Raw genomic sequence first — 26,450 nt, forward strand, 5'->3', positions numbered from 1 at the left:
ACTTCAGCTAATGTCGGGTAAGAGAAATGTTTGGAAGTGCAAAAGAGAATGGAGCATGGGGAGACCAGGAAAGTGGGAACAAAAGGCTCTTAAAGGACCAGGAGTAAATCAGAGGTCCCAAAAGGCCCACCAAAAAGTGAACAGCAGATGAGACTGTTGAACACAATGGCTAGTCATTACCGAAGGACCTGAGAGTTCACTGGGGAGAAGGAGAGGTCCTGGTGGAGAAGCTGAAGAACTTCCTCAAAGACTGAAAGTTCAATGCCAAGGTCTGGCGTGCGGCTCAAAGTGCTTTTCTAGTAGGGCAGCGTGGGGCGGAGCCACAGCTGGGGGCGAGCCAGCCCCTGTGACCACAGGGCCTTTCCCTACCAGTGAGAAGAGAACGGGGCGGAGGCTTGGCCTGGGGGCGTGACCGAGCGCCTAGTTTGGAAATCATCCTCCGAATTTCTCGGGCCCAGGAGCGGTCCTTAACGGGACTTAGGCTTCTGTTCCGCCCTCAGAGCTCCAGCAGTTCGCTGCTAACCGTGGCCCTTCAGGGGGCGGAGCCAGCCCTCCGGGGGGCGTATCCCAGCCGCCGAGCGCCTATTCACCCCCAGGCATGGTCATCCGCTGGGCGCCGGCCTAGAGGCGGAGCCCAGCCATCGAGGGGGCGTTTCTTCTGAGTCGGGCCGCAGTCCCGGACTCAAGCTCCTCGACCTTTCTTAACTACTCCACGGTGGTACAAAGCGTGGTCGTTCGCGCGCTGCAGGCCTGGGGCGGGATGTTGCCCCCCCCGGGGCGTGGCCAAGTGCAGCCTCCCGGTGCACAGGGTGGTTCATCTAACGCCGGCCCGGAGGGGCGGGGCCGCCTGGTCCTTCCGGGAGCGTGCCCGAGGCCAAGCACCGCCTCCTGACGCACGCCCCGCCCACCTCTCCAGAGCGGCTTCGCAGTGGCACAAAGCGCGGCCGCTCACGCGCCGCGGCCTCGGGGCGGAGCTTAGCAGCCCTGGGGGCGTGCCAGGGCGCCGAGCACCGCCTCTCGACGTAGGGTCCTTCTCCCGGCGTGCCGGGGCGGCTAGGCCACCTCACAAAGCCGCGACCGTTCTCGCGGGGTGGGGCCGGCCCCACCCACGTCGTGCTCGCTCTCGCCGGGTTCCCTCAGGCGCCAGCAGGTGGCGCTGCGCCACCGAGCCGGCCCGTGGCGGCGGCGGCGAGGCGGCGCGTGGCCGGCAGGCGGCGCGCTGCCAGGCTCGGCCTCGGCCTCGGCCTGCGCGGCGGCGGCGGCGGCGGCGGCGACCTGGGCCCGGGTGCGGCGGTGGCGGTGGCGGTGGTGGCAGCGGGGCCTGGAGCCGGACCTAAGATGGCAGCGGCGGCGGCGACGGCTGTGGGGCCGGGTGCGGGGAGCGCGGCGGTGGCTGGCCCGGGCGGCGCGGGGCCCTGCGCGACAGTGTCGGTGTTCCCCGGCGCCCGCCTCCTCACTATCGGCGACGCGAACGGCGAGATCCAGAGGCACGCGGAGCAGCAGGCTCTGCGCCTCGAGGTGCGCGCTGGACCAGACGCGGCGGGCATCGCCCTCTACAGCCGTGAGTGCTGGGGACACCCTGGGGACGGCGGCGCACGAGGCCGGCAGCGCGGGCGCCGGGGGAGGGGGCGGTCTGGGGGGGACTCGGGCCGAGCCAGTGCACGCGGCTCCCTCAGCCGGCGGGCGAGATGGCAGAGAAGGCGTGCGCGGGGACCGAGGAGCCCGAAGAGGGGCGCGGGAAACACTCGGGGGCCTGAGATTTGCGGCGGGGGGGGGGCGCGTGGCAGGAAGTGGGGCCCCGAGGATTTAGGGGGATGATAGAGGGAGCGATTGCAGGGTTCTTGAGCGGGTGTGGTTTGTGGATCTCATCTCAGGCGACATCCTCTACACATGCACACGGACATTTGAAAAGTGGCTTTCAGTGTGGAGCACCGGGAATACTGGGTTCCGCCCTTGTGGAGGAGGACTTGGTATTCAGAATCCCCCCCAACACACCTCCATTGGCAAACTTTAGAACTGGGGACAGAGATAAAGACTTCCACCCCCATCCCCCATTGAAACGTGGAAGAGGGGAGGGGAAGGCCGGCTTGCTGATGAACGGCTTTAGAAGTCAAGAGGTAATGCCACCTCCCTCGCCACGCGCCTCCTGTCTTCTTTTTTAAGGACGTGAGAAGCTGGTGACATTATCAGAAGCTGCTTCAAAAACTGACATTTTGGGGGGGAATAAAGGGGGAAATCACAGTGTATTTGCGAAGGGCACCAGTCCCCTCCCCCCCAAGCTTTGTAGTCCCACCTTTCATTCTTTCTCTTGTTACTCTTTCTACTGGTGGATTCCTTAGTGGCAGTTTGCTATTCTGTTTCATGGTCTTTGTCTCCCAAGGTTTCGTTCATTGATGCCCTTAAGGGCCACCGAGGAGGACCGGATTGATTCTGGCCTGTGAGAATTTTTTTCTCCCTCCCTGGTAATGGGATGTTGGGAAGGGGAATGTATGTAGCAGTCTGTTCAGATGGCTTCTTCTGTCTTTGCCTTGACTTTGAAAACACAGGAGAAAGTAGTGTGTCTGGTGCCCAAAAGTGGGACACCTTTGGGGCTTGGACAGAGCTGGGGTCTCCTTGAGGACAGCAGTGAAAGGGGAATTTCACAGATTAGGGGTTTAGGACTGGTAAGGAAGCGAAGGCACAGGTTCCAGGGCCTACCCTGGAAAGTGTTCTGGGAAGCTGGATGTAGTGTTAGCAGCTTGTGGGCTCAACACTTGGTAAGCTGAAGCAGGACTGAAAGCTTGAGTATAGCTTGGTTCATGTGGGCAGATCCTGTCTCAGTCACCAAGACAAAGTTCTGGGTAGCTTGGTTTGTGAACTTGACAAAAAAAACCTTTTTTTTATAGCATTTATTATATTTACATAATTGTTAGTTTCCTCATAATCTCTTACACTCAATTTCTTTGATGTTTAGAAGTTCAACTTATTCCAGGAGAATCTTTACAGTTTGTGTTCTTGTTTTGCTGTAATTATCTAAGTTGCTTGGGGGCTCAGCATGGGTAAGGATCTGGGTTCTGTTCCCAGCTGTGAAGTAAAAATAAAGATGGTTATGGACTAGGCATACAGCTCTGGTAGAACATTTGCCTAGTAAGTTTGAGGCCTTGGGCTAGATCCTCAGCACCACCAAAGCCCCCCGAAACAATCCTGCAGTGCCAGGTGTGGTGGTGCAGGCCTGTATCCCAGCATTTGGGATACTGAAGCAGGAGAAACTCAGTTTTTTGTTTTTTGAGACAGGGTTCTTCTTCTTTTCTTTCTTTTTTTTCTTTTTGGTTTTTCGCGACAGGGTTTCTCTGTAGCTTTGGAGGCTGTCCTGGAACTAGCTCTTGTAGACCAGGAGACAGGGTTCTTCTATGTAGTCCTGGCTGTCCTGTATCTAGTTATGTAGACCAGGATGGCCTTACAGAGGTCTTCCTTCCTCTGCCTCCCAAGGCTAGGATTAAAGGTGTGTGCTACCATACCTGGCTGTAGGAGGAGTTCAGTTTAAGAGTAGCCTGGCTGCAAAGTAAGGTCTTGTCTTCAGAAATTAGAATATATACATATACAGGTATATACAAATACCTGTAATCCCAGCACATGTGAGGTGGACGAAAGAGGAGCATTTCAAGCCAGCCTGTGCTACTTGAGAGTCTCTGATTTTCTCCTTCCCCCAGATCACAACAGTGTTGAAAGTTATACAGAATTACACACATACATACCTACACGGGCATATGTATAAGTAAAAAGTCCTTGTTTCTCAAAATCCTCAGTCTCAGATATATTCTTGGGGCCAGAAAAAAAATTTCATCCTCTAGGCCAGTGGTTTTCAACCTTCCTAATGCTGTGACCCTTTAATGCAGTTCCTTATGTTTTAGTGATCCCAACCATTAAATTATTTTGTTGCTACTTCATGACTAATTTTGTTACTGTTTGCTACTGTTATGAATCGTAATGTAAATATCTGATATGTGACCCTCAAAGGGGTCATGACCCATGGGGTTGAGAACCACTGCTCTGGGCTAAAATGACATTGGGGTGAAGATTTCACCCCATCTTTATTACATATATTTATTTGTGTTTATGTGGTGGTGTCTCATGTCACAGTGAGAATGTGGAGATGAGAGGACAACTTGCAGGAGTTGGTTCTCCCTTTCCATTATGTGGGTCCTGGGAATCAAACTCGTCAGATTTGATAGCAAGTGCCCTTACCCACTGAGCCATTTTGAGACAATCTTGGGTTTTCCAAGGTGGCCTTGAACATTGTGCTACTTCTGCTTTCTTCCTCCTGGGCTTATAGACTTGTACCACCATTCCTGATGTTGGATTGCAGTTAAACAAGGATTCTAAAGGCGAGTCAAAGCTGAGTGTGTAGATTTCCACTGGTCTTTGTAACAAATGACCAGAAGTTTGGTGGCTTAGAAAAGTTTGGATATGCTTTCTCATTTCCTGACCATACTCTGAAATCAAGTTGTCTAAAAGGCCACTTTCCCTCTGGGCTGGAGAGAAGAAGAGGCCCTTGTTGCAGGTTCCAGCAACTCCAAGAACTCCTTGGCTTTCTGTAGCCAAACTCTAAGCACCCCTCGCTTGCTGTGGCTTCTCATTTGTCTCTGTGCTATTTTTTTTTCCCCCGAGACAAGGTTTCTCCGTAGTTTTTGGTTCTTGTCATGGAACTAGCTCTTGTAGACCAGGCTGGTGTGCTATTTTTCCTATTTTTGTTTTTGTTTTATTTTGAGATGGTTTCGTGTAGAGCCTTCTTGACGCCAGAAGACACTGATTTGTTCATTATAAGCCTGCATGCTCCTAGTCCCCAGGATCTGAATTTGTATATAGACTGTAAGGAGAGTTTGTCAGAATACCAGAAGGATTTTTTTTTTAATTTTTGAGACAGGATTTTGTTGGAGGAGGGGCGGTTTGTTGGTTCCTGGCCGCCTGGCTAGCTTGGACCTGAAATAATCACACAGAAAACCGTATTATTTAAATCACTGCTTGGCCCGTTAGCTTTAGCTTCTTATTGTCTAACTCTTACATATTAATTTAACCTGTCTCCGTTAATCTGTGCATCACCATGTGGCAGTGGCTTATCCACAAAGTTTCAACATGTCTGACTCTGGCAGCGGCTCCATGGTGTCCCCTCCTCTCTGCCCTCCTTGTTCCAGCATTCAGTTCAGTCCTGTCGTTGTGCCCCCCCCCCTCGCTTACCCAAGTTCTGCCCCATCAGCAGGCCAAGGCAGTTTATTCATTAACTAATAAAAGCAACACATAGACAGAAGGACTTCCCTCATCAGGATTTTTCTGTGTAACAGCTCTGGCTGTTTTGAAATTTGCTCTGTAGACCAGGCTGGCCTCAAACTCTCAGAGATCCTCCTGCTTCTGCCTCCCAAGTGCTGGAATTAAAGGCATATGCCACCACTACCTGGCCAGAAGGAATCTTCTTCCAGTGTGTCAAATGTGTAGAGATCTCTGTGGGTCCTCTAAGGGCCCAGAACTAGACTCAGGAGTTGGTCAGGTGCAGGTCAGTCATAGAATCTTTAGTTAGCCTTATGACCTGTCTGTGCCTGTTTCCTTACTACCTGCAGCAGCACTTTTCTGCCTGTAGCCTGCTGTCCCTCTGGTGGGTTGAAGGGCTTAAAGAAGAGAAGGGGTTTTGGTTGTAGAAAAAAAAGAAGAGAAGAAGGGTTTCTAGAGCAGGGGATTTGTAGTAAGTGTTTGTCAACAGTACATTTCTAAAATTATATGTTCTTTGGTAATTTCACATATGAATACAATGTATTTAGGTCACATCCTCACCCAACAACATTTTTACAGATGTTATTTTTGTTTTATATTTTTGTTACTAATATTTTGAGACAAAGTCTTAATGTTGCACAAGCTGACTTTAAATATACAATGTATCTGATGACCTTCAATTCCTGATCCTCTTGCTTCCAATCTCTTCAGGGCTCTGAATATAGACATGCAGCAGCACCTTACTGGTTTATGCTATAAGCTCAGAGCTTCTTGTATGGTAGGCAGACATTCTACCCACTGAGCCTCAGCCCCAGCAATTGGGGTAGCATGGGAAAGACTTGGTTTTCTAGTATGCCCCCTATGTTTTATACCTCATGATGGGAGAGATTCTTGGGCCTCCATTTCTGGGTGTCTGTGCCCTTCATTGGGAAATGTGGCAGCTATCTCCAGAAGGCCCCATTCTGGTCCCCTACAGAGGGGCTACGCTTCCCAGCTCTCCTAGCCATTTGAAATCACTCTGATTTTTATCCCTGGGGATTGACCACATGGCAGGCAGCTACTGTATCCAGGTCACTCTCCCTGGCATGGGCTTTCCCATGGCTAGGGGGAGAGCAGAATTGACTTGCAGTTGCTCAGCCTGGCACCAACCCATCTAGAAATGCCCAGGTCATTTTTCTGTCTTGGTCAGCAAGAATGAGTTTGGATGATGTCTGGCTTGCTCCTCAACCCTTTAGGAAGAGATGCCTTGCCCAGACCCTGTCTGATAAGAAAGGGCTGATGTCATTTTGGCGAGGTGACATCCAGTGTGGAAAGGCTAGAGGAAACTCCTGTGTTGGGGTTGTGCTGTACTAAGTTGGCAGAGTGTCTGTCTAAACAATCTTTTTTTTTTTTTTTTTTTTTATTTTTAAGATTTATTATGTACACAGTGTTCAGCCTCCATGTGTGCCTGAAGGCCAGAAGAGGGCACCAGATCTCATTACAGATGGTTGTGAGCCACCATGTGGTTGCTGGGAATTGAACCTCTGGAAGAGCTGTCAGTGCTCTTAACCTCTGAGCCACCTCTCCAGCCCTGCATAAAACAGTCTTGCATGACTCCTTTATCAACCAGGCAACGCTGCTATACACCTGTAATCCCAGCACTGAAGCAGGAGGATCTGAAGTTCAAGGCCAGCCTAGGCTATTTAGTGAGTTCAAGGTCAGACTTGACACCACTAGACTGTGCAGTCACAGAATCAGGGGCCATTGTGACTTCCCTCTGCCATCTCTTAAATGTTTGTTATGCACACAAGCAATAGTCTGCCATATTGTCAAGATAGGATGAAGTTGAAAAGTTAGTAATACCAGAAAGATAATCTTCTGTCACTCGCATATTGCTTATGCTTGTTACCATTTGTTTTTTCTACTTGCTTTATACAAGGCTATGAGTGAGCTCCTGTTGCCCAACTTAAGTGCTTGATCTTGAGATCAGTCAGGGAAAAGAACAGCGTAAACTGGTGCCTGTTGATAAAATGGAGCCTATGGCCTATTTTTATACAGTCAGAGCTAGAAACATTTACAGTTTGTAGGGGTTGGGAAAAGAAATCACCAGCTCACAAAGAATATAGGACCATCTTGTCCTATAAAACCTGTAGTGTTTACTTGTGGGTTCTTAAGAGCAAAAGCCTGGGATGAAAATACGAGGTAAACCCGGCACTAGTGGTGCACACCTTTAATCCCAGCACTCTGGAGGCAGTGGCAGGTGATCTCTAAATTCAAGGTCAGCGGGGTGGGGGGCTGGAGCGATGGCTCAGCAGTTAAGACCTTCCAAAGGCCTGAGCTCAAATCTCAGCAACCACATGATGGCTCACAACCATCTGTAATGAGGTCTGGTGCCCTCTTCTGGCCTTCAGGCGTACACAGAGACCGAATATTGTATACAGAATAAATGAATAAGGTTTTTTTGTTTTTGTTTTTTCGAGACAGGGTTTCTCTGTGGTTTTGGAGCCTGTCCTGGAACTAGCTCTTGTAGACCAGACTGGTCTCGAACTCACAGAGATCCGCCTGCCTCTGCCTCCCAAGTGCTGGGATTAAAGGCGTGCGCCACCACCCCCTGGCCATAGTATTTTTAAAAAAATTCAAGGTCAGCATGGTCTACAGAGTGAGTTCTAAGATAGCCAGGCTAGACAGAGAAACCCTGTCTGAGGAAGAGGAGGAGGGAAGGGAGTGAGTGAGAGAGAGACAGAGACAAAGAGAAACACAGAGAGAGAGAGAGAGAGAGAGAGAGAGAGAGAGAGAGAGAGAGGAGAGAGGAGAGAAATAGTGAGGCTCTATAGGTAGAACACTTGCCTAGGATGCACAAAGCCCTGGGTTCCTTCCCTAGAACCACATAAACATGTGTGTGCAAGCCTAGTAAATGGACAAGAAGTTCAAAGTCAACCTCAGTTACATGTTGAATTCGAGGCCAGCGTATGCTATCTGAGACCCTGTTTCAAAAAAATAAAAAAAGAAATGAATCACCAGAGGGAAATGTGGTCTTAGCCAGACTTGGGACAACCCAGACATCTTTTTAGATTTGAAGTGTCCCTATAGGTTAGGCCTTAAATAATGGTACACTTTTCTGGGTGTCATGGGCCAGTTGGCCTTTAGATTATGCCCTTTTGTGTATGTCACTACTGGTCTTTGAAAAGCCTAGTAAGGCTCGGTATGATGACTCACCTGTATAATTCTAGTACTGAGACAGGAAGATTGCTTGAAATTGCAAGCCAGCCGGGGGGTAGATAGTAAGTTCTAGGCTAGTGTGGACTACAGTGAGAAACTGTCTTTAAAATTTTTTGGTGGTAGGTGGTGGTGGTTCTGGTGAAATGGCTCAGTGGTTAAGAACACTTGTTGCTCTTCCAGAGGACCCAGGTTTGATTCCCAGCACCTACATAACCATTTGTAATTCCAGTTCCAGAGGAGCCAACACTTCCTTCTGACTTGTGGGCACCCATAGTACATATATATACATGTATACAAAACACTCATACACATAAATAAGTAAATCTAATAAAAAAATGTAAAGCCCTGTGAAGCTGGGAATTGTGGTCCTATTTTGCTGGTGGCCAAACAGGTAAAGCGCTTGTTGATCTACTGAGATGGCCTGTGCCGTCAGTTCAGCACTGCCCAACATTGTCTTACTGTGCTGCTGCAGAACAACAGATGGAAGGAAGAGACAGTGTCGTGTGTGTCAGACTCAAAGAGACCTCTTAAACAAGGTGGCATCTCATTTTTCATGTTCTTGTACATAAGTTGTTCAAGGGTTGATGGGGGTTCTGGGGCAGAAGCCCCTTAGGACTATCAAGATGGTTCAGCAGATAAGATGCTTACCATGCAAGCCTGACAACCTGGAACCCATGTAAAGATGGAAGGAGAGCACCAACTCCGCAAAGTTGTATTTTAAGTTCAGAATTTGTGTTCCAGAATAAATGAGTTCCACACTGGGCGGTAGGAAGAAGTAACAAAAGGTTAGACCCTAGACCTCCTGGAGGAGGGTTCTTAGTAACTTGCCCTCAGAGTCCTTCAAAACTCAAGTCTAGGCAGACTCCAGTTTTCTTTTTCCTATTCCCATAGTGAAAAGTGCTTGTGGTACTGGGGATGGAGCCCATCTGCACACTACTAATCTAGTGCTCTACAACTGAGCTACATTTCAGCACTCTTCACTGGGTAGCCCAAGCTGGGCTTGAACTCGAGCTTCCTGCCTCTGCTTTCTTTATAGCTGCTTACAGCTGTGTACTATCACACTTGTTATGCTTTCCTTTTTCATTTCATATTTGTGTGTGTTTGTGAGGGCATGCATGTTATGTGCAGGTGCATAAGAATATGTGCTTTTGCCAAGCGGCGGTGGCACACACCTTTAATCCTAGTACTTAGGAGAAGAGGCGACACATCTCTTGAGTTCAAAGCCAGTCTGGTCTACAGAGTGAGTTCCAGGACAGGCTCTAAAGCTACACAGAGAAACCCTGTCTAAAAACAAAGATTGTGTGTATGTAAGGCCAATAAACCTTGAGTGCCATTCCTTGTGTATGTGTGTAGAGGGGACCTTTGGTATCATTCTTCAGGTGCTAGCTTCCTTTGAAGTCAAGGTTGCTCACTGGCCTGGGGCTTAAATGAACCACCACACTGTTCTTCTACCTGGTTTCTATGGACCAAATTCAGGATCTTAGATTTACATGGCAAGCACTTTATCAACTAAGGCATAAAAGGCTTGTAGTTCTTTTTTTGAAGCTGCATTTCTCATTGGCCTGGAACTTGTTAAGTAGGCTGAGTGCTGGCGCAGGAATACTCCTGTCTGGGATTCCCTAGCATTGGGATTACTGGGACCCACCCACCACCACAGCCAACTTGGTTTTTACTTGGGTTCTGATGGATCAAGCTCAGGGCTTCAGTTTGCATAGTAAGCACTTTAGACACTGAGCCATCTCTCTAGCCACCTTTTCTTTTTCCAAAATGTTTTATAAGGGCTAGAGAGTTGGCTTAGCTGTTAAGAGCACTTGTTGCAGCTGGGCGGTGATGGTGCCCCCCTTTAATCCTACCCCTTGCGAGGCACAGGCAGGAGGATCACTGTGAGTACAAGGCCAGCCTGGTCTACAAGAGCTAGTTTCAGGACAGGCCCCAAAACTACAGAGAAACCCTGTCTTGAAAAACAAAAACAAACAAACAAACAAAACAGTTGTTGCAAGCCGGGCAGTGGTGGCGTACACCTTCAATCCCAGCACTCAGGAGAATGAGGCAGAGGGCTTTCTGAGTTCAAAGCCAGCCTGGTCTTCAAAGTGAGTTCCAGGACAGAGAAACCCTGTCTTGAAAAACAAAACAACAACAAAAGAGCACTTGTTGCTCTAGTAGAAGACCTAGTTTTGATTCCCAGCTCATAAATGTCCATAACTCCAGTTTCAGGAGATCTGAAACTTACAAAGTGCACCTACATACATTTACATACATAATATACATATATACTTGCTGGCAAACATGGCTACTAATGAATAAATGTAAAAAGGATTATTTAGTAAAGACTTTATAAATTTATTATTGAACCAGCATATGGTCTCATGTAGTTGAGATAAATAGCAAACTGAGGCTGGAGAGGTGGTTTGTGGGTAAGGTGCTTGCCGCCAAGCTTAATGACCTGAGTTAAATCCCTGAGACTCAGATATTGGAAGGAGAGAACTGACTCCTGCAAGTTGTCTTCCTAATGCTGAGACCCTTTAAAACAATTCCTCATGTTGTGGTGACCCCCAACCATAAAGTTATTTTGTTGCTACTTCATAACTGTAATTTTGCTACTCTTATGAATCATAATGTAAATATCTGATGTGTGACCCCCAAATGGTCTTGACCCACATGTTGAGAACCAGTCCCCTCAGCTGTGATTTATACATGGAAGGTGTAATTTGGTTTTCCTCCTATTGGACTGTGTACTGTAACCTAACTTGTATGTTTGCAGAATTTTCCATGAGCTGCCATGTGGGCCTCTTTATAATCTCTACATATCCAGCTCACTCAGTCACACATTTTTCCGAATGGATGCCTGAGTATGTCATGCAGACATGTCCCCTGTATCCTGTGCCTCAGATTCACTTATGGTCTCAGATCCTGATGAGATTGTGAATGACAAGCGCTGAGCCTTGGGCTTCCACGTGGGTACCTGGATCAGGGGAACAGGCAGAGTGTTTGCCCAGGATATGACTCTACTAGGTTTAGCAACTGGGGATGGATTGCTCAGGAGACACTGTGGCAGGTGCAGTTGCTGCCCAGGGCATCCACTCTGTACCTGGGGTCTGCTGGAGAACCCAGGAAACAAGACTCGTAGGACATGGGTTGAGGTTGGGAAGAACCCTGGCCTGTGCAGAGCCTCTCAAGATTTTGTTTGTATTTATTGCAGTGCTGGGGTGGAGCTCAAGATTTTGTACACACAGGTGTAGCCAAGTATTATACAGTGAGCTGCATCCCCAGCCCATGTTGCTGGGCTCCGAAACTGAAGTATGCTGAGGTATGATGTCAGAAGTCAGTGGCTATGACCGCAGGCCATTCTGTGAGCTTCTCTTACCCTTGCACTTGGAGAGATGGATGACACCTACACCTCTCAGGGCTGGTGTGGGGACAGGAATTCATTTAAGAATTTGGCCTAAGAGCCTCACATCCACATCATTGTAGCTGCTTTGCTGTTCCTGTGAGCTCCTGGGCACACCCTCCAGCAGGCTTTGAGAGTAAGGGCTGACCAGGCTTGAGTTAGGGCTCAGGTATGGGGAAAGGGAGAGACTTTGAAAGACAACAGAGGCCACCAGCCCCAGAGGCTACCACAGAGTCTTAGGCTTCTACAGGGTGGGATAATGGTATTCCTAGCACCTACTTTCCACTAGCAGAAAACCACTGCTCTGGGCATCTTGGGGATTTTAAGATATTTGAGGTCCCATACTTAATAAATCAATAGTCACTTAAGCTTGCTTGTCCTAGCCTGGGGCTAGAGCTGAGCAGTAGGGTTTCTACCTGGCATACTCAAGGTCTTCCCAGCACTGCAACAAACAAGTAAATTCAATCTTGCTTGTTCAAAGATTGGAGATTGCTCAGGAATCCCTTTCTAAAATTGGAGGGAGGCTGGTCACTGGGCCTCTGCTAGAGAAGCTTTACAGAAGCCTGGAGTTAGCCCATGGCACAGTGGAACTCTGGGCTCACTGTCAGGTCTTTCTTTCTTTCTTCTTCTTCTTCTTCTTCTTCTTCTTCTTCTTCTTCTTCTTCTTCTTCTTCTTCTTCTTCTTCTTCTTCTTCTTCTTCTTCTCCTCCTCCTCCTCCTCCTCCTCCTCCTCCTCCTCCTCCTCCTCCTCTTCTTCTTCTTCTTCTTCTTCTTCTTCTTTTCTTCTTCTTCTCTTCTTCTTCTTCTTCTTCTTCTTCTTCTTCTTCTTCTTCTTCTTCTTCTTCTTCTTCTTCTTCTTCTTCTTCTTTTTTTTTTTGATTTTTCGAGACAGGGTTTCTCTGTGACTTTTTTTTTGAGCCTGTCCTGGAATTAGCTCTGTAGACCAGGCTGGTCTGAAACTCACAGAGATCCGCCTGCCTCTACCTCCCAAGTGCTGGGATTAAAGGTGTGCGCCACCATCGCCCGGTTTGTCAGGTCTTTCCTGGTCATGATATTTTCACTATTTCTTTGACAGTTTTTTTTTCTGCTACAAAATGGAATTTGCACATTTTCATTAGAGGGCAAGCTGACAAGAGTCAAGTATTAGGGTAGAGTTTGACCCAGGTGGCTCCATAGACCTGCATTGGAAGCGAGGTTCTAGGTTGGGTCTAGCCAAGGGCAGCAGGGAGGGCAGAAGCTTTTATTGTAAGAGTGACCTGCATGAAGAAATGGGGTGGGGGAGGGCTCAGATTACTGCCTCTGTCCTCTCAGGATGAAGGGCTGCACTGGGCCTCGGACTCCTTGGATCTCAGCGTCTTTTTGGTGGGGAGGGCCAGCTGACTGAAGGTGGCTTTGGCCAGGGTGGACATTGTTTCCAGACTCACAGCCCTGTAAAGTCACATGCAGCCCCCATCTAGTAGATTCCTGTCTTTAGAAGCAGAGAGGATGTGGACAACAACCTATCCTGCCTGTCCTTGACAGGAATAGGGCCCAAGAGACACCGAGGAGGATGACAGCCAAAGGGCTAAGAGGGAAAGCCTAGCCTAGCTGTAGAGCTGGGAGGTCAGCAAGGCGGTCTGGAGTGGGTAGCATTGCCTCAGTTGTCTAGCATGCTGGGGTTCCTGTCACAGCAGGCTAGGAGGTGCTGGCTGGCAAGTTACCCCTCTGTACTGACTTGGAGCCAGAAGCTGCTAAGAACTTGAGTGGCAGTCATGACTTTGTGACCTTGGCTAAGTGAATGAGTTTTTAAATCCTCCAGTAATATGAAGGACTTCTGAGACCCTCGCTAGTCCAGTCAGTGAATAATGGTCATAAGCCCACCATGTGTTCCCATGGTGTTTGCCCTAAGACCTGCCCCTTTTAAAGAACTGCTTGAATAGCTTCAGGATCCAAGTTTCTGGGTCTCTCAGGATCCTTCCAGGCTTGCCTACTTAACACTGGTACCTGTCCTGAGCTTAGAAGCCAAGAGAGCTTTTTATTTGGTTTTGTTTTTTGTTCTTGTTTTGTTTTTTTGAGACAGGGTTTCTCTGTGTGATTCTGCTGTCCTTGAACTCAGTCTGCCTGCCTCTGCCTCCCCAAGTGTTGGGATTGAACTGTAGCTAAGGATGACCTTGAATTGCTGATTCTCTCACTTTGCATCCTGAGTACTAGAATGGCAGGCATGAGTCACCATGACAGTTTTTTGGGTGCTGGAGACTGAACCCAAGGCATCATGTATGCTAGGAAGCACTCTGCCAACTGAGCTATATCTCTGACTCCTTTTATGTGTGTGGAATCCAGAGGTTGGTTCTGGGTGTCATTACTTTCCATTTTAGTTACTGAGACTGGTCTCTTCATTGTACTAAAGTTCACTGATTTCTCTAGCTAGCCAGCTCACCCCAGGGATCCCATCTCCGTATCCCAGGACTGGGATTACAGATGGGCTGTTTTGCCTATTCAGCATTTACTTGGGGCTTTGGAATCCTTAGTTCCTCCATGACAAATGCTTTACTCACTGAATGGTCTCCTCAGAGCCCCCTATCCTCGTGAATTTTTTTTTCCCCTGAGACAGGGTTTCTTGGTGTAACAACCTTGTCTATCTTGGAACTCACCTTATAGACGAGGCTGGCCTTGAACTCAAGAAATGCTCCTTCCTCTGCCTCCTGAGTGCTGGATTAAAGGTGTACAAAACCACCACCTCTTTAATTTTTTGAGGCAGATTCGCACTTTGTAGCCCATACTGATCTAACTTGTAGTAGTCCTGCTCAGCTTCTTAGGATCACACGTGTGTGCTGCCAAACCTTGCCCCTGTGAGCAGTTTTATGAAAGAAAATGAGACCAAACTTCACAGTAGCCAGAAGAGGCAGAGCCTGGAGGTTCTGGAAGACCTTTCGTGTCTTCTATATGTTCATTGGATAATTCTTTATTTCATGGCTGTTGAATCAACACCATAAGGTTGCCTGGGCCCTGGGTATTGAATTTGGTGCATTTGACTATTGTGGGTATTCAGTACCTGTGTAACTTGCTGCCCAAAATCAGCCAGTGAGCCTGACCCTACAGCAAGCTTGTCTCTCTGCTTTGGAAGTTTTTGTTGGTACAAGCAGCTCCCCTCCTTTTCAGCCACCTTCTGCTTGTCCTCTGCTTCAAGGATACCATTCTTGGAAATAAGCTCAAATTATTTTTCTGGGCTATACTCCTTGTACTCAGCCTGAGAGCCTCCTCCCCTGCACCCATGTTTTTGTCTACCTCTTTAAAGCCATTTGTTATCCATATTTTGGCAAGATATATCAAAACTGTTTACTTTCAGTGCTATTGGCTGTTGCTTCAGCTAATTAAGTTCCCCAAGGTGGGACTCATTTTCGTTGTATAGATGCACATGGCAGTGCAGAATAGTTTGGGTTTTAGAAACCTACGCATCAGCACAGATGGGATGAGACTGAGGATGCTGCCAGATAACCCCTAGTGGATTAGTGCTAACAAAAGAGCATGCTCTTGTTATGGAGATAAAGGCAGATGCAGGAGGCTGAGTGTGGTGTCGCTCTTGCACTCCTTTATTCCCCGCACTTGGAAGGCAGAGGCAGGTGGATCCCTGTGAGTTCGAAGCCAACCTGGTCTACAAAGCAAGTTTCAGGACAGCCAAGGCTGTTATACAGAGAAACTCTGTCTTGAACTTCTGCCCCAAACAAAAGACAGATTTGGGGGCCGGGGAGGTGACTTACAGACCCAGGAGGAGCTGGAAAGGGAGATGGAGGGTCTTTCTGGACTTGTCATGTGCCCTTGAGGGACACTTGCCCACTCCTCAGTCTGGGTGGGTTGGCAGTATATACATGCTTGTGCCCCTTCTTATTGATTCATCCATGCATCCAGGCCCTAACTAATGTGAAGTGTAGCCATCGTGACTGACTGGTCATGCGCCTCACTAAAATCCATCTATTTTGTTGTTGTTTTAAAATTGTGTACATCTGGTGGTGGTGGTGTATGTATGGTGTCAGAACTACCTCAGCTGTTGGCCCCCACCATCCACCTATTTTGAGGCAGGGTCTCTTATTTGCAGCCACCTGAGACTGGCTGGCTTGTGAGCTTCTGGGGAGTCTCCCATCTCCACCTCCCATTTCTGTTGGGAGCACTCGGATTACTTTACAGCTGGGTACACTTGTGTCCAGCCTTACATGAATTCTGGAGATTCAAACTCAGGTCCTCACACTTGTACAGCTAACGCTTTACTTACTCAAGTGACTCCCCAGCCTCACTGACTGGTGTGTGTGTGTGTGTTCGAGTGTATGTACCTGTAAGTACATATACAGAAGAGAAAGAACATCAAGAGATGTTCCTCTATTGCTGTCCACATTTTTATTTTTGAGACAGGGTCTGTCACTTAACTTGAAGCTTATGGATTCTGTCACATGGCTAGTCAGTGAGTGTCAGGAATTCACTTATCTGTGCTCGCCAGTTTTGGGGTTACAGGTATTCATGGCCGTACCTAGCTCTTATGTAGGCATTAGAGATTTGAATTCAGGTGGTCTTGCTTTATCAGCAAAGACTCTTAACTCACTGGGCCATTTTCTCAGTCCCTATTGATTGCCTCTCACCACCTGGGAGAGGGAGTCCCAGTAGATAGATACAGCTCTCCTCTCCTTGTTTTTAAAAATGCACAAGGTGAATGACAGTTGTTTTGGTTCCACAGCCTGCATTTAGTCACCAGGCCTATAGCTCTAATGCTGCTCGCCTCCCCAATTCCTTTCATTCCTCAAATTCTGGTGACACAAGTCACTTATATCTTTGACTTGGAGAAGTTCTCCCCTGAGATCTCCGTCCTAGTTCTGCATCACTGACTGGCCAAGGCAGAATGTTCCAGAGTTCCTCAAGCGAGACACCTCTCTTGGCTGCACTGCTGTGGTCCACTCCCACTACAAGCAACCGTGGCCTACCTCTAGCCTGCACAGCCTTTGGAGCCACATCTGGAGAGTCAGCCCTTGAGCCTGAACGGGATGTATAACTTCTACTCAAACATCCTGTGCTCCTGGAGTCCTCAAGGACCCAATGAAGGCCTTTCTCGCTGCCCTACAGCTCCAGGACATCCTGTTTCTCCCATCAACTGCAGGCCAGTTGATGGGAACTGCCCTTCCCCCACCTGACTCACACCTTTGTGAGGTGGTTTGTGGAGCTTCCTGCCTCTGGCAGTTTAATGTCTCAGCCACCACCCCTCCATGTTGAGGTTCCCCCAACTGCTCTTCCACATGCTTCATCCTACCCCAGCTTCCAGGCCACTTAAATATCCTGTCCACTAAAGACCTCGTGGGTCTGTAATTAATATATCTGCCAAGTTTTGCAGCTGCCACGGGGCACTTTATGCTAATGAAGGGAGTCAGCCCTGGGGGCTTTATTGAAATGGCTGAAAACGCTACCGTAGAGCCCCACCTAAATTCCTCCAGAGGCTTGGCTGTGGCTCAACCTGTAGAGCTGCTGCCTTTAACCCCCCAGTGAGGAATTGGGCATGGCTTGTCAGTAGAGCAGCTTGCCTAGCCAGCACGCACAGAAACTTAGGCACCATCTACACATTCCCTCCCAAGAGATTACAAGTGGTATATGAAACTGATTCCTGTGTCAGCCCTTTGACTATAAGGGCCTTCCAGGTAAACTAGGTCTAGGAGTCATCATTTGGTTGATAAATTGGAAACTATTTTGAGCAGGTGGAGACACACCTATGCTATGTTTACTATTGCTGTGCCTAGGATTTTCTCTGAGGGCCCTCTTCCCCACTGATTGTCTCTGCCCCTTGCTGAGATGGGTGCTTTGTGTTAACCCCACCCTTCAGTGTTCCCACAGGCACAGGGTGTGTTCATCCTCATGACAACACTCTGGGCTGTGACTGGTTTGATTTTTCTAGACAATTAAAGTTTAAGTTTACTCTGACTGACTCCAGATCTGCTCTGGCGTTTGGTCATCCTGGCCAGGGGCAGAGGGCAGCTTTCCCAGGTAACAGCTGCCTGGAATGCAGCCTAGAGCTGGACTGCCTGGGGCAACTTGACCTGGTACAGCTCAGCCTGCCCCACCTCTATCACTCACTCTGGTGTTGAGGAGTGAATGCTGTTGACTCTGGGAGAACTATGCATGGAGGAATAAAACTGGCTTGTGCCCCTGACCTCCCCAATACATCAGGATCCAGAGTCAGGCCTCATAGCAGCCAACACTGTATGTCTGGTTATCTTCTGTGTACAGGATAAAAGTTCTATCAACTCAGGAGGGTGTGTCATGAAAAGCCAGGCCAATCTTTCCTGTGCGCTGTGCCCTTGCTTGGGTCAGTCACCCAGGAATACAGACAAACTTATGTCCCATTTGTCTACTCTTCTGTAATGTATGTTCCTCTAGGCACACGTCTCTGTAGTTCTGGCCCTGGTCCTGGTCAAGCTGGAGAAGCGTTCACTGTCCTGTGTATATAGAGCTGTGTGGAAGGTTGACCTGAAAGGTATTCCCTTACCTGGGGCAGCCACAGTGCTTGTTGGAATTGTGTTTCCACACTAGCCCCTCCTACTCCCTTCATCTCTGCCCCTTCTCTTTCTTATACCCTATTCTGCATGTGGCTTGGTGTGTGTGTTGCACTGTGTGTGCAAATGCCAGAGTATGACCTCTATTGATGTTCTTTCTCAGGTGCCATCCACTTTCGTTTGTTAAAAAATAATAATAATCATTGTGTTTATATACCCATATTGTAGGTAATCTATGCCATGGTATACATGTGGAGGTCAGAGGACAGCTTTGTGATTTCATTTCTCTACTAAAATCTTTTCATTTACTGAATGTCTGCCTCCCTAGCGGTGGGATTGCAAATGTGTACTACCATACCTGTTTGTTTATTTTTATTTTAGGGCTGGAGAGATGACTCAGTGGTTAAGAGCACTGCCTGCTCTTCTAAAGGTCCTGAGTTCAATTCCCAGCAGCCACATGGTGGCTCACAACCATCTGTAATGAGATCTGGTGCCCTCTTGCAGGCAGAATACTGTATGCACAATAAATAAATCTTTAAAAAATATATTTTTATTTTACATGCCTGTATGCATGTCTGTGTAAGGGTGGACCCCCAGAACTGGAGTTACAGACAGTTGTGAGCTGCCATGTGAGTGCTAGAAATTGAACCAGGGTTCTCTGGAAGAACAACTGAGCTATCTCTTCAGCCCCGTGTTTTTTGTTTTCCCAAAAAAGATTTTTATGTGTATGAGTGATTTGCCTGCATGTTTGTATACCACATGTATGCAGTGCCCATGAAGTGGATACCTGGGAACTAGAGTTACACTCAATTATGCAGTGTAGGTGCTAGGAATTAAAACCCAATCCTCAGAAAGAATAGCCAGTGCTCTTAACTGCTGAGTTATCTCTCTAGTCCACAATTGTGCTTTAATATGGGTTCTGATTTTTTTTTTTTTTGGTTTTTTTTTTTTTTTTTTTTTTGGTTTTTTCGAGACAGGGTTTCTCTGTGGTTTTGGAGCCTGTCCTGGAACTAGCTCTTGTAGACCAGGCTGGTCTCAAACTCGCAGAGATCTGCCTGCCTCTGCCTCCCAAGTGCTGGGATTAAAGGCGTGCGCCACCAGCGCCTGGCTGGGTTCTGATTTTGAACTCAGGTCTTTGTGCTTTCACGACAGACACGGCTCAAACTCAGATCCACCTTTATTTGGAGTACTGGGATTAAAGGCATGCACTACCACAGGTCAAAAATCTACTTCTTAGTTGGACATGGTGGTGCACATCTTTAATTCAAGCCCTCAGGAGGCAGAGGCAGACTGACTTCTGTGAGTTTGAGGCTAACCTGGTCTACAAGAGCAAGTTCCAGAACAGACAGGGCAATATAGAAAAACCCTGTCTTGAAAAACAAAATAACTACTTTTTAATTGGCCATTCATTTGTTCATTTAAGTAGTAGGTATTAGCTTTTGTGTTCAGAACTTTATTATTACTGTATCTGAGGATGGCTTTGTGCTTGTTTGCAAGTAGAACTGTGTAGGATAAGGAAGGCAAAGAAAGTTCCCTGGTCTGGGGACCTGAGAAGAGAGCCAGTGCTTCACCTGGCCAGGGCAGAAGAACCCAGGGTGACCTCATAGTCCTCAGATGGCCCAGGGCAGGCAGACTGGCTGCAGCCACTTCCCAGTTTTTCTGAGGACAGCAGATCATCTTGCCTTAGGTTATAACAAGAGAAAGATCTGGCTGAGCTCATGGGCCAACTCTCTCCATAACAGTGGGTGATCACTGGTGACAGCCATCATGACTATTAAGCACTTCCACCTCCATCACACAGCAGAGAAGGGCTTTCACCCCTTTATATCTGCTTCACAGATGTACTATGAACACCTTGCTTTCAATACCACCCCTCCATGGGCTGCCTAGCCTCTTCTGGGGGGTTCTATCAGTCTTCCTACCCTGGGAATGTTAGACACTCTCTTAGACAAGTGAGGGAACCAAGACCCAGGGTTGCAGCTGAACTGTAGCCCTCCTATATCAGAACTCATTTTAGCCCCTTCTCAGCTGGGAGACTGGCTCCACAGTGATCTAGCCATATAAGATAGAGGAGAAACCTTTGATGGGCAGTGGTTTGGAGGCAAAGTTACTGCAGGGGTTGGAGGTGGGGGGCCGTGGAACAGCGGTGTTAGTTTGTTTTGTGGTTGTTTTTTTGTTTTTTGTTTTTTTGGATTTTTTTTGAGACAGGGTATCTCTGTAGCTTGGAGCCTGTCCTGGAACTAGCTCTTGTAGACCAGGCTGGCCTCGAACTCACAAAGATCCACCTGCCTCTGCCTCTGGGATTAAAGACATACGACACCACCTCTCGGCAACAGGGGTGTTTGTAAGACAGTTTACACCCCATCCTTGTGCATCAGCCTGTCTCCTTCCTCCCAGCACTCACCATTTCTGTGTTCTTGTCTTCTCACTGGCTGCCTCTCACCCCTGACAGCTCTCAGCATGTGAAACAAGACTCAGTCCTTGTGTTCACAGCTGGACCCTGTCCCTGTGTTTGGTGCACTGGCTAAGACTGGGTGGGCTCAGGGTTTTATCTTGGTCTTGGGGAGAGTTTGGGGGGAGGCGTGGAACCTGCAGCCGTAGAAGGATTTCTTTCTTTCCAACCCTCCTCTCACTGTGGAATGGCTCTTCTGGAAGGTGAAGAGCCTTGTTGTGGGTGTTAGTTGCTTTAAGGAAAGACTTCATACGTGTCACATGTGTGTGCTTCCCAACAAGTGCCTGAGATGGGCAGTTTTAGTAGCTCCTCTATGGGTAGCAGTAAAATAGCCTCCTGATGGGAAGGTGAGGGTGTGGGGTGCTGTTGACCCTTTGTCTCACCTTGAAAAGTAGCTACTTTTTAGTGTCACTCTGTTGCCCCTCCTCCCTCTCCTTAAGCAGATAGAAGGTTCCACTGGAGAAGAGCTTCCCTTCAGGTCTTGCACACCCCTGCTGGTCTCTCTAGCCTATGGTTTAAGGAATCAAGGGATTCCTGCTTGCCCTATTGCTTTCTAGACAAGGGATAGGAAACAGTGACCTTCAAGCAATGGGAAGATCTCCGGCTACACTTAGATATAGACAGGGCAGGCTTAGCATTTGGACCTGAGTCTTTGTGCTTCCACACACTGAACTCCTGCTGGGGAGGCGGGAGTCAGCGGTTGGAGGACACACCATTGAGACCAGTATCCTTCCTTTAAGTGGAGTAGCCACATATGCCTGACATGGACCAGAAAAGCATAGGCAGATGTTACGTGAGTGTAACAACTTCCACTATGCAGTGGGAACTTGTCTAGAAAGACCTGAGAAGAAATGACAAGTACACAGGGGAAGAGCAAGGGTGTTCCTGTCCAAGAACCACAGAACCTAGAGAGAACTTTTGCCCATGCTCAAGGGATGTGAGAATGGGGTAAGCTAGTGGCTGGACCAGACAGGGTTCAGTGAAACAGATGATGCTATAGAGGGCCTCTTAGACCTGTGTGAACTCAGGACTTCTTACTGAACACTCTGAGAAACCAGGAAGCCATGAGTATTATTTTCCTATTTACTTGTTGGAGTTCAGGGAGGTTTTTGTTGTTACTTTGTATATATGCATGGGTGTACATATGTACATATACTGGCACATTGTGTAGAGGTCAGAGGCCAATGTTTGAGAGTTGTTTCTGACCTTATTCCTTGTTAAAGCAAAGTATCATTGTTTCTGCCAATACTGACTAGGTCAGCTGACTTGTGAGCTTCTAGGTGATTCTCCTATTTCTGCCTTCTGTCTCCTTGCAGGAATGCTGGGACTACAGATGCTGGCTATCTATTCAACTTTTCATTCACATGAGAAGTTCTAGGGATGGAACTCAGGCCTGCAAGCTTATGTAGCTACTGCTTTTACCCAGAGTCATCTCCCCAACCCACTTTGTGTTTTGGATACAGGATCTCTTTCTATAGTCCAGGCTGACCTGGAACTCATCGTATATCCATGTTGACCTCAGACTCAAGGTGATCCTTTAGCTTTAATTTCCCAAATGCTAGAGACTAGGTATGAGCCCCTACAGCCGGCATGTTTGTTTTGAGAAGGGTCTCACTATGCTAGGTTGGTTTTGAACTCATGAGCTCAGGTGACCTCTGCCTCCTGAGTGTGTGCAGAGGGGAGGATGTTGAGTAGAGGGGAGCCTAGCAGTTGGACTGAATTAGAGGTACATGACTAATAGGGTAGGTCAGAAAGTTACAGAGGCTTTGCGTATTCCCTGAAACTGGTCAGGGGCTCCTGAGCCTCAGCAAGATTCTTCTGTCCTGGGGAGGTAGCAGGTCTACGGCAAGTGTTAGAGGAGTTCTCTGACAGGTGGGGAACAGGGTAGCTTGCATCCCCAGCCCTTCCGCCTTGACTTAGTTCCCTTTCATGTCTCCTAGCTTAAGAATCTTCCTGGTGCTGCCCATGGCTGTGGGAACTTCTAGGTTCTGGGAGCTGTATGTCTGCCTAGGCCTCATGCTGCCCCTCAACTTGGTAGCCCTCCTTCTTCTACAACAGTAGTTCTCAACCAGTGGCTCGAAATTCCTTTTGGCAAACCTCTGTCTCCAAAAATATTTTATGATTCATAACAGTAGCAAAGTACAATTAAGTAGCAATGGAATAATTCTATGGTCGGGGTCACCACAACATGAACAACTGTATGGGGTCGAATCATTAGGAAGGTTGAAAACCACTGCTCTACAGGTTCTCTGCACTCACTGAGAGGTTTTTCGTAGTCTCCCAGCCACACTGGCTTTGGTGCATCTCCAGACTTGCATAGTGGTTCCTAAAGTCTCTGATGGGAAGTGGATATTCTCATTATCTATGTCTGGTAAGCAAATGAGGAAACGAGTTGAAAGAGGTCTTAACACTACCCCTTAATTCTAAACATAATACTCCAGTGAAGTAAACATGGCCCTCTGCCTGGTTTTGTCAATAAAGTTGTATTGATACAGCTGTAGTTATTTGTTTACTTGTTGAAGTCTGCTGCAGGCCGAATTGAGTCATTGTGACACAGATTTCTTTCTTTTCTAATAGTGGTGCTGGGTTGAGGCCCAGGGCTGAACAAATGCTTAGCAAGAGTTTTACCACTGAGTTACACTCCTACAATAGATGTAGGAGTTGTAATAGATGATGGCTCTTTTTTAGAGAAATGTGGCCACTTCAGGATGCTGTCAAGTCCTTGCAACCTTGGTCAGGAGCAGTAACTCTGAAGACAATCACCAGAGTCCAGCTGGCTGTGTGACTTTGAGTAAGATCCTTACCCTCTGAGCAAGTTGGTGACGTATTGAGGAAACGAGGGGCATTTGTAAAGTGTTGGGTGGCTATCTCGTGGCAAAAATTAAGGGTTTATGATGTGGATAGATGAGGGACTTTTTTTTTTTTTTTTTGTAGGTAGCAACATGGGCTGTCTTGAAGGTCTTCCTATCACGGAAGGAATCTGTGTCCCACTTGCCCTGTGCAGCTGTCTTCTGTCACCCCCCTTGGCCACAGAACTTGAAATGATCAGGCTCTGATGACCAGGACTAGGGTCCTCAACACTGTTCAAACCCCTCAGTTTAGGGCCTATTCTTTGTGCTCTGTTTGAGACCCGTTTGATAATACACCAGTTAACCTACCATTCTGGTTATCTCCTAGGGACTCTGGAGAAAGAAATCATAACAGTGGCCTGAGCTTGACTGATGTGAACTAACATATCTAGCTTAACCCTCCCTGTGTATATATGAATATGTGTGCATGTGTGTGTTGTATGTGCACATGTTACTGTTAGTGTGCATACATACACACATACTTGCGTGGAGATCAGAGGAGGACATTGAGTGTCCTGCTTTGTCATTCTACGTTATTCCCTTGATACTGATGAACCTGGCCAGCTGGGGTTCTAGGCATGCATGTGACCTCTGCCAAAGGAGAGGTTTGCTTTTGGTTTATTTTTGTAGAGATGGAACCCAGGATTTTGCATGTGTCTTGCAAATTCTTTAGAGCCAAGCTTGTATTCCAGGCCACCTAAATGGGGGGCTGTGGTGCAGCTGGTTTGTTAGTTTGCATGGGTACATCAGAAAGGTTCCTGTGCCTCCTGTGTTCAGAGAATAGGCCACGGGGCTGGCTGTGATGCTCAGAGAATACTGACTCCTTCATCTGTGCTATCAGATTCCTCAGCCCTGGTAGCCTTGGCCCTAGCCCTGCCCTTGTTGTCACCCACTACTGGTGTTTTGGTGACCTGCTTGGTGCCAGGTTCTAAAGGAGCACCTAGGGCAACTGGGTAAACAAGCACTCTGGGGTCTTATCATCATACAGACCCAGCCCAAAGATCACCTTTATCTTCTGTCCCAGGAGGGGTGTGGTCCCAGGCACCAAACTGGAGGCACCTTCCTGGAGCCCTCTTGGAGCTGGAACTAGAAGCACACACTTGCCCTAAGTGAGGCCCTGCTCTGGGCTAAACAGAGCAACAGGGGAGCCATGGTCCTGTGAGCACTGTAGGCCCCCTTGCACACTATTGTCAGGTAGGGATCAACTTTCTTTCTCTATTGAAATGACAGTCTTATAAACTAACACGAACCATTTTAAAGAACAACTCAGTGGCATTGAGTTTATTTGGTGTTATATAACTGTGACCTTTAGCTATTTCCAAAACCCTGTCATCACCTCAAAGGAAACCTACACTAGGAAGCTCTTGCTCTTCCTCTGCCTTCTTGGAACCCCTGGCAACTGAGTCTGTTCTGGCCACCTCAGTTTACCCTTTCTGCAGTTCCATTGAATGCAGTATTTATTGCACAGCATTTGTGGCTGCCCCTTTCTTCTGACAGCATTTCTGGTAGTGTTCCAGTCTATAGCTGGTCTTGATGTTGTTTCTCTCTATGCTTAAATAACACCATTATCTGATTCTGTTTATCCATTAATCAGTTGATGGAATTTGAGTTGTGTCTAGTTTTGACTATTGGAAATAAACAGTCTTCTGTTTCTGTTTGTCTTCCTTCCTCTTCTCTTCTAACTTCTGATTGTCCTGCCTGCACCTCCTGAAAGCCTTTTTAACTGCTCTGCAGCACTCCTACTACTTTATATAGTTTATGCTGTGCTAGGGATGGAGTCTAGGGCTTCCTTCATTTCAGACAAGCATTCTGCCAACTAAGCCGGCCCCATGTTCTTTTCTTTCTTTGATATCTTGCTATGCTATCGAGGTTGGCCCTTGAACTCCTGGGCTAAGATTCAGCAACCATCTTGGCCTTGGCCTCCTGACTGACAGCAACTGTTGTAGCCCCCATACCTGACTGTTTGCAAACAAGCATTTGTTTGCAGCCCTGCCTGCTGTTCTCTGTGGGGGACATAGCTGGGGACAAAGCTGCTGTGTCAGGTGGTCAGTGTACTCACCTGGCTACATCCCCTTTTGAGATGTTTGCTCTTCCACATCTCTCCATTTACTTGCTTCATGTCATTGTTTAAATTGTAGATGTTTTGTTGACCCTATGAGAAGTGACATCTCATAGACAGTTGCTGGAGTTGTTTATTTTCATTTTTGTTTTGTTGTATTATGTTTATTGCTGTGATAGAGCACTTACCTCGAAAGTACAAGGCCCTGTCTGCCTTTTCCCCCCCTTCTTCTTTTTTCTTAAGATCAGGGTTTCAATGTGTAGCTCAGGGTGGCCAGGGATTAATTTTTTTAATTACAATTTATGGACTGGAGAGATGGTTCAGCTGACTGCTCTTCCACAGTGCCTGAGTTCAATTCCCAGCACCCACATGGCAGCTAACAAGTGTCTGCAATCCAGTTCCCGGGGACCTGACATCCATGGCAAAACACCAGTGCACATAAAATAAAATACAAATTACAGTTTATAGTTCTCATATTTAGTTTCATAGCTAGGAATCCGTTGCAAATCATAGTCACAGATTTATCCCTGTGTTTCCTTCTAAGAGCCCTATAGGTTTTTTACTTTTTGTTTTTTAGGTATGAGTGTTCTGTTGGCATTATATCCCACTTTAGATGATTATGAACCACCATGTGACTTGAGAATTGAACTTAGGACCTCTGGAAGAGCCCCCAGTGCTCTTAACCACTAAGCCATCTCTCTAGCCCCATCCTGTAGGTTTTTAAATTACATTTGTGTGTGTGTACACATGTGGATATCAG

The 26,450-nt window shown here is 47.6% G+C and overlaps 1 protein-coding gene across 3 annotated transcripts in view; it reads left to right on the plus strand.

The window, feature by feature from the left end:
* Nucleotides 1–1,227: 1,227 nt before the first annotated feature.
* Nucleotides 1,228–26,450, plus strand: part of Carm1 (coactivator associated arginine methyltransferase 1) — a 48,017-nt gene continuing 22,794 nt past the window's right edge. Inside the window, exon 1 of one of the 3 annotated variants that reach the window (XM_057766350.1) lies at nucleotides 1,228–1,561. In XM_057766350.1, the coding sequence (XP_057622333.1) occupies nucleotides 1,339–1,561 (223 nt within the window). In that variant the 5' untranslated portion in view covers nucleotides 1,228–1,338. The remainder of the gene's footprint in view (nucleotides 1,562–26,450) is intronic. The other 2 variants (XM_057766352.1, XM_057766351.1) reach the window with 2 other exon arrangements.

This window comes from Chionomys nivalis, chromosome 4, assembly GCF_950005125.1.
Source record: "Chionomys nivalis chromosome 4, mChiNiv1.1, whole genome shotgun sequence".
Lineage (NCBI taxonomy): Eukaryota > Metazoa > Chordata > Mammalia > Rodentia > Cricetidae > Chionomys > Chionomys nivalis.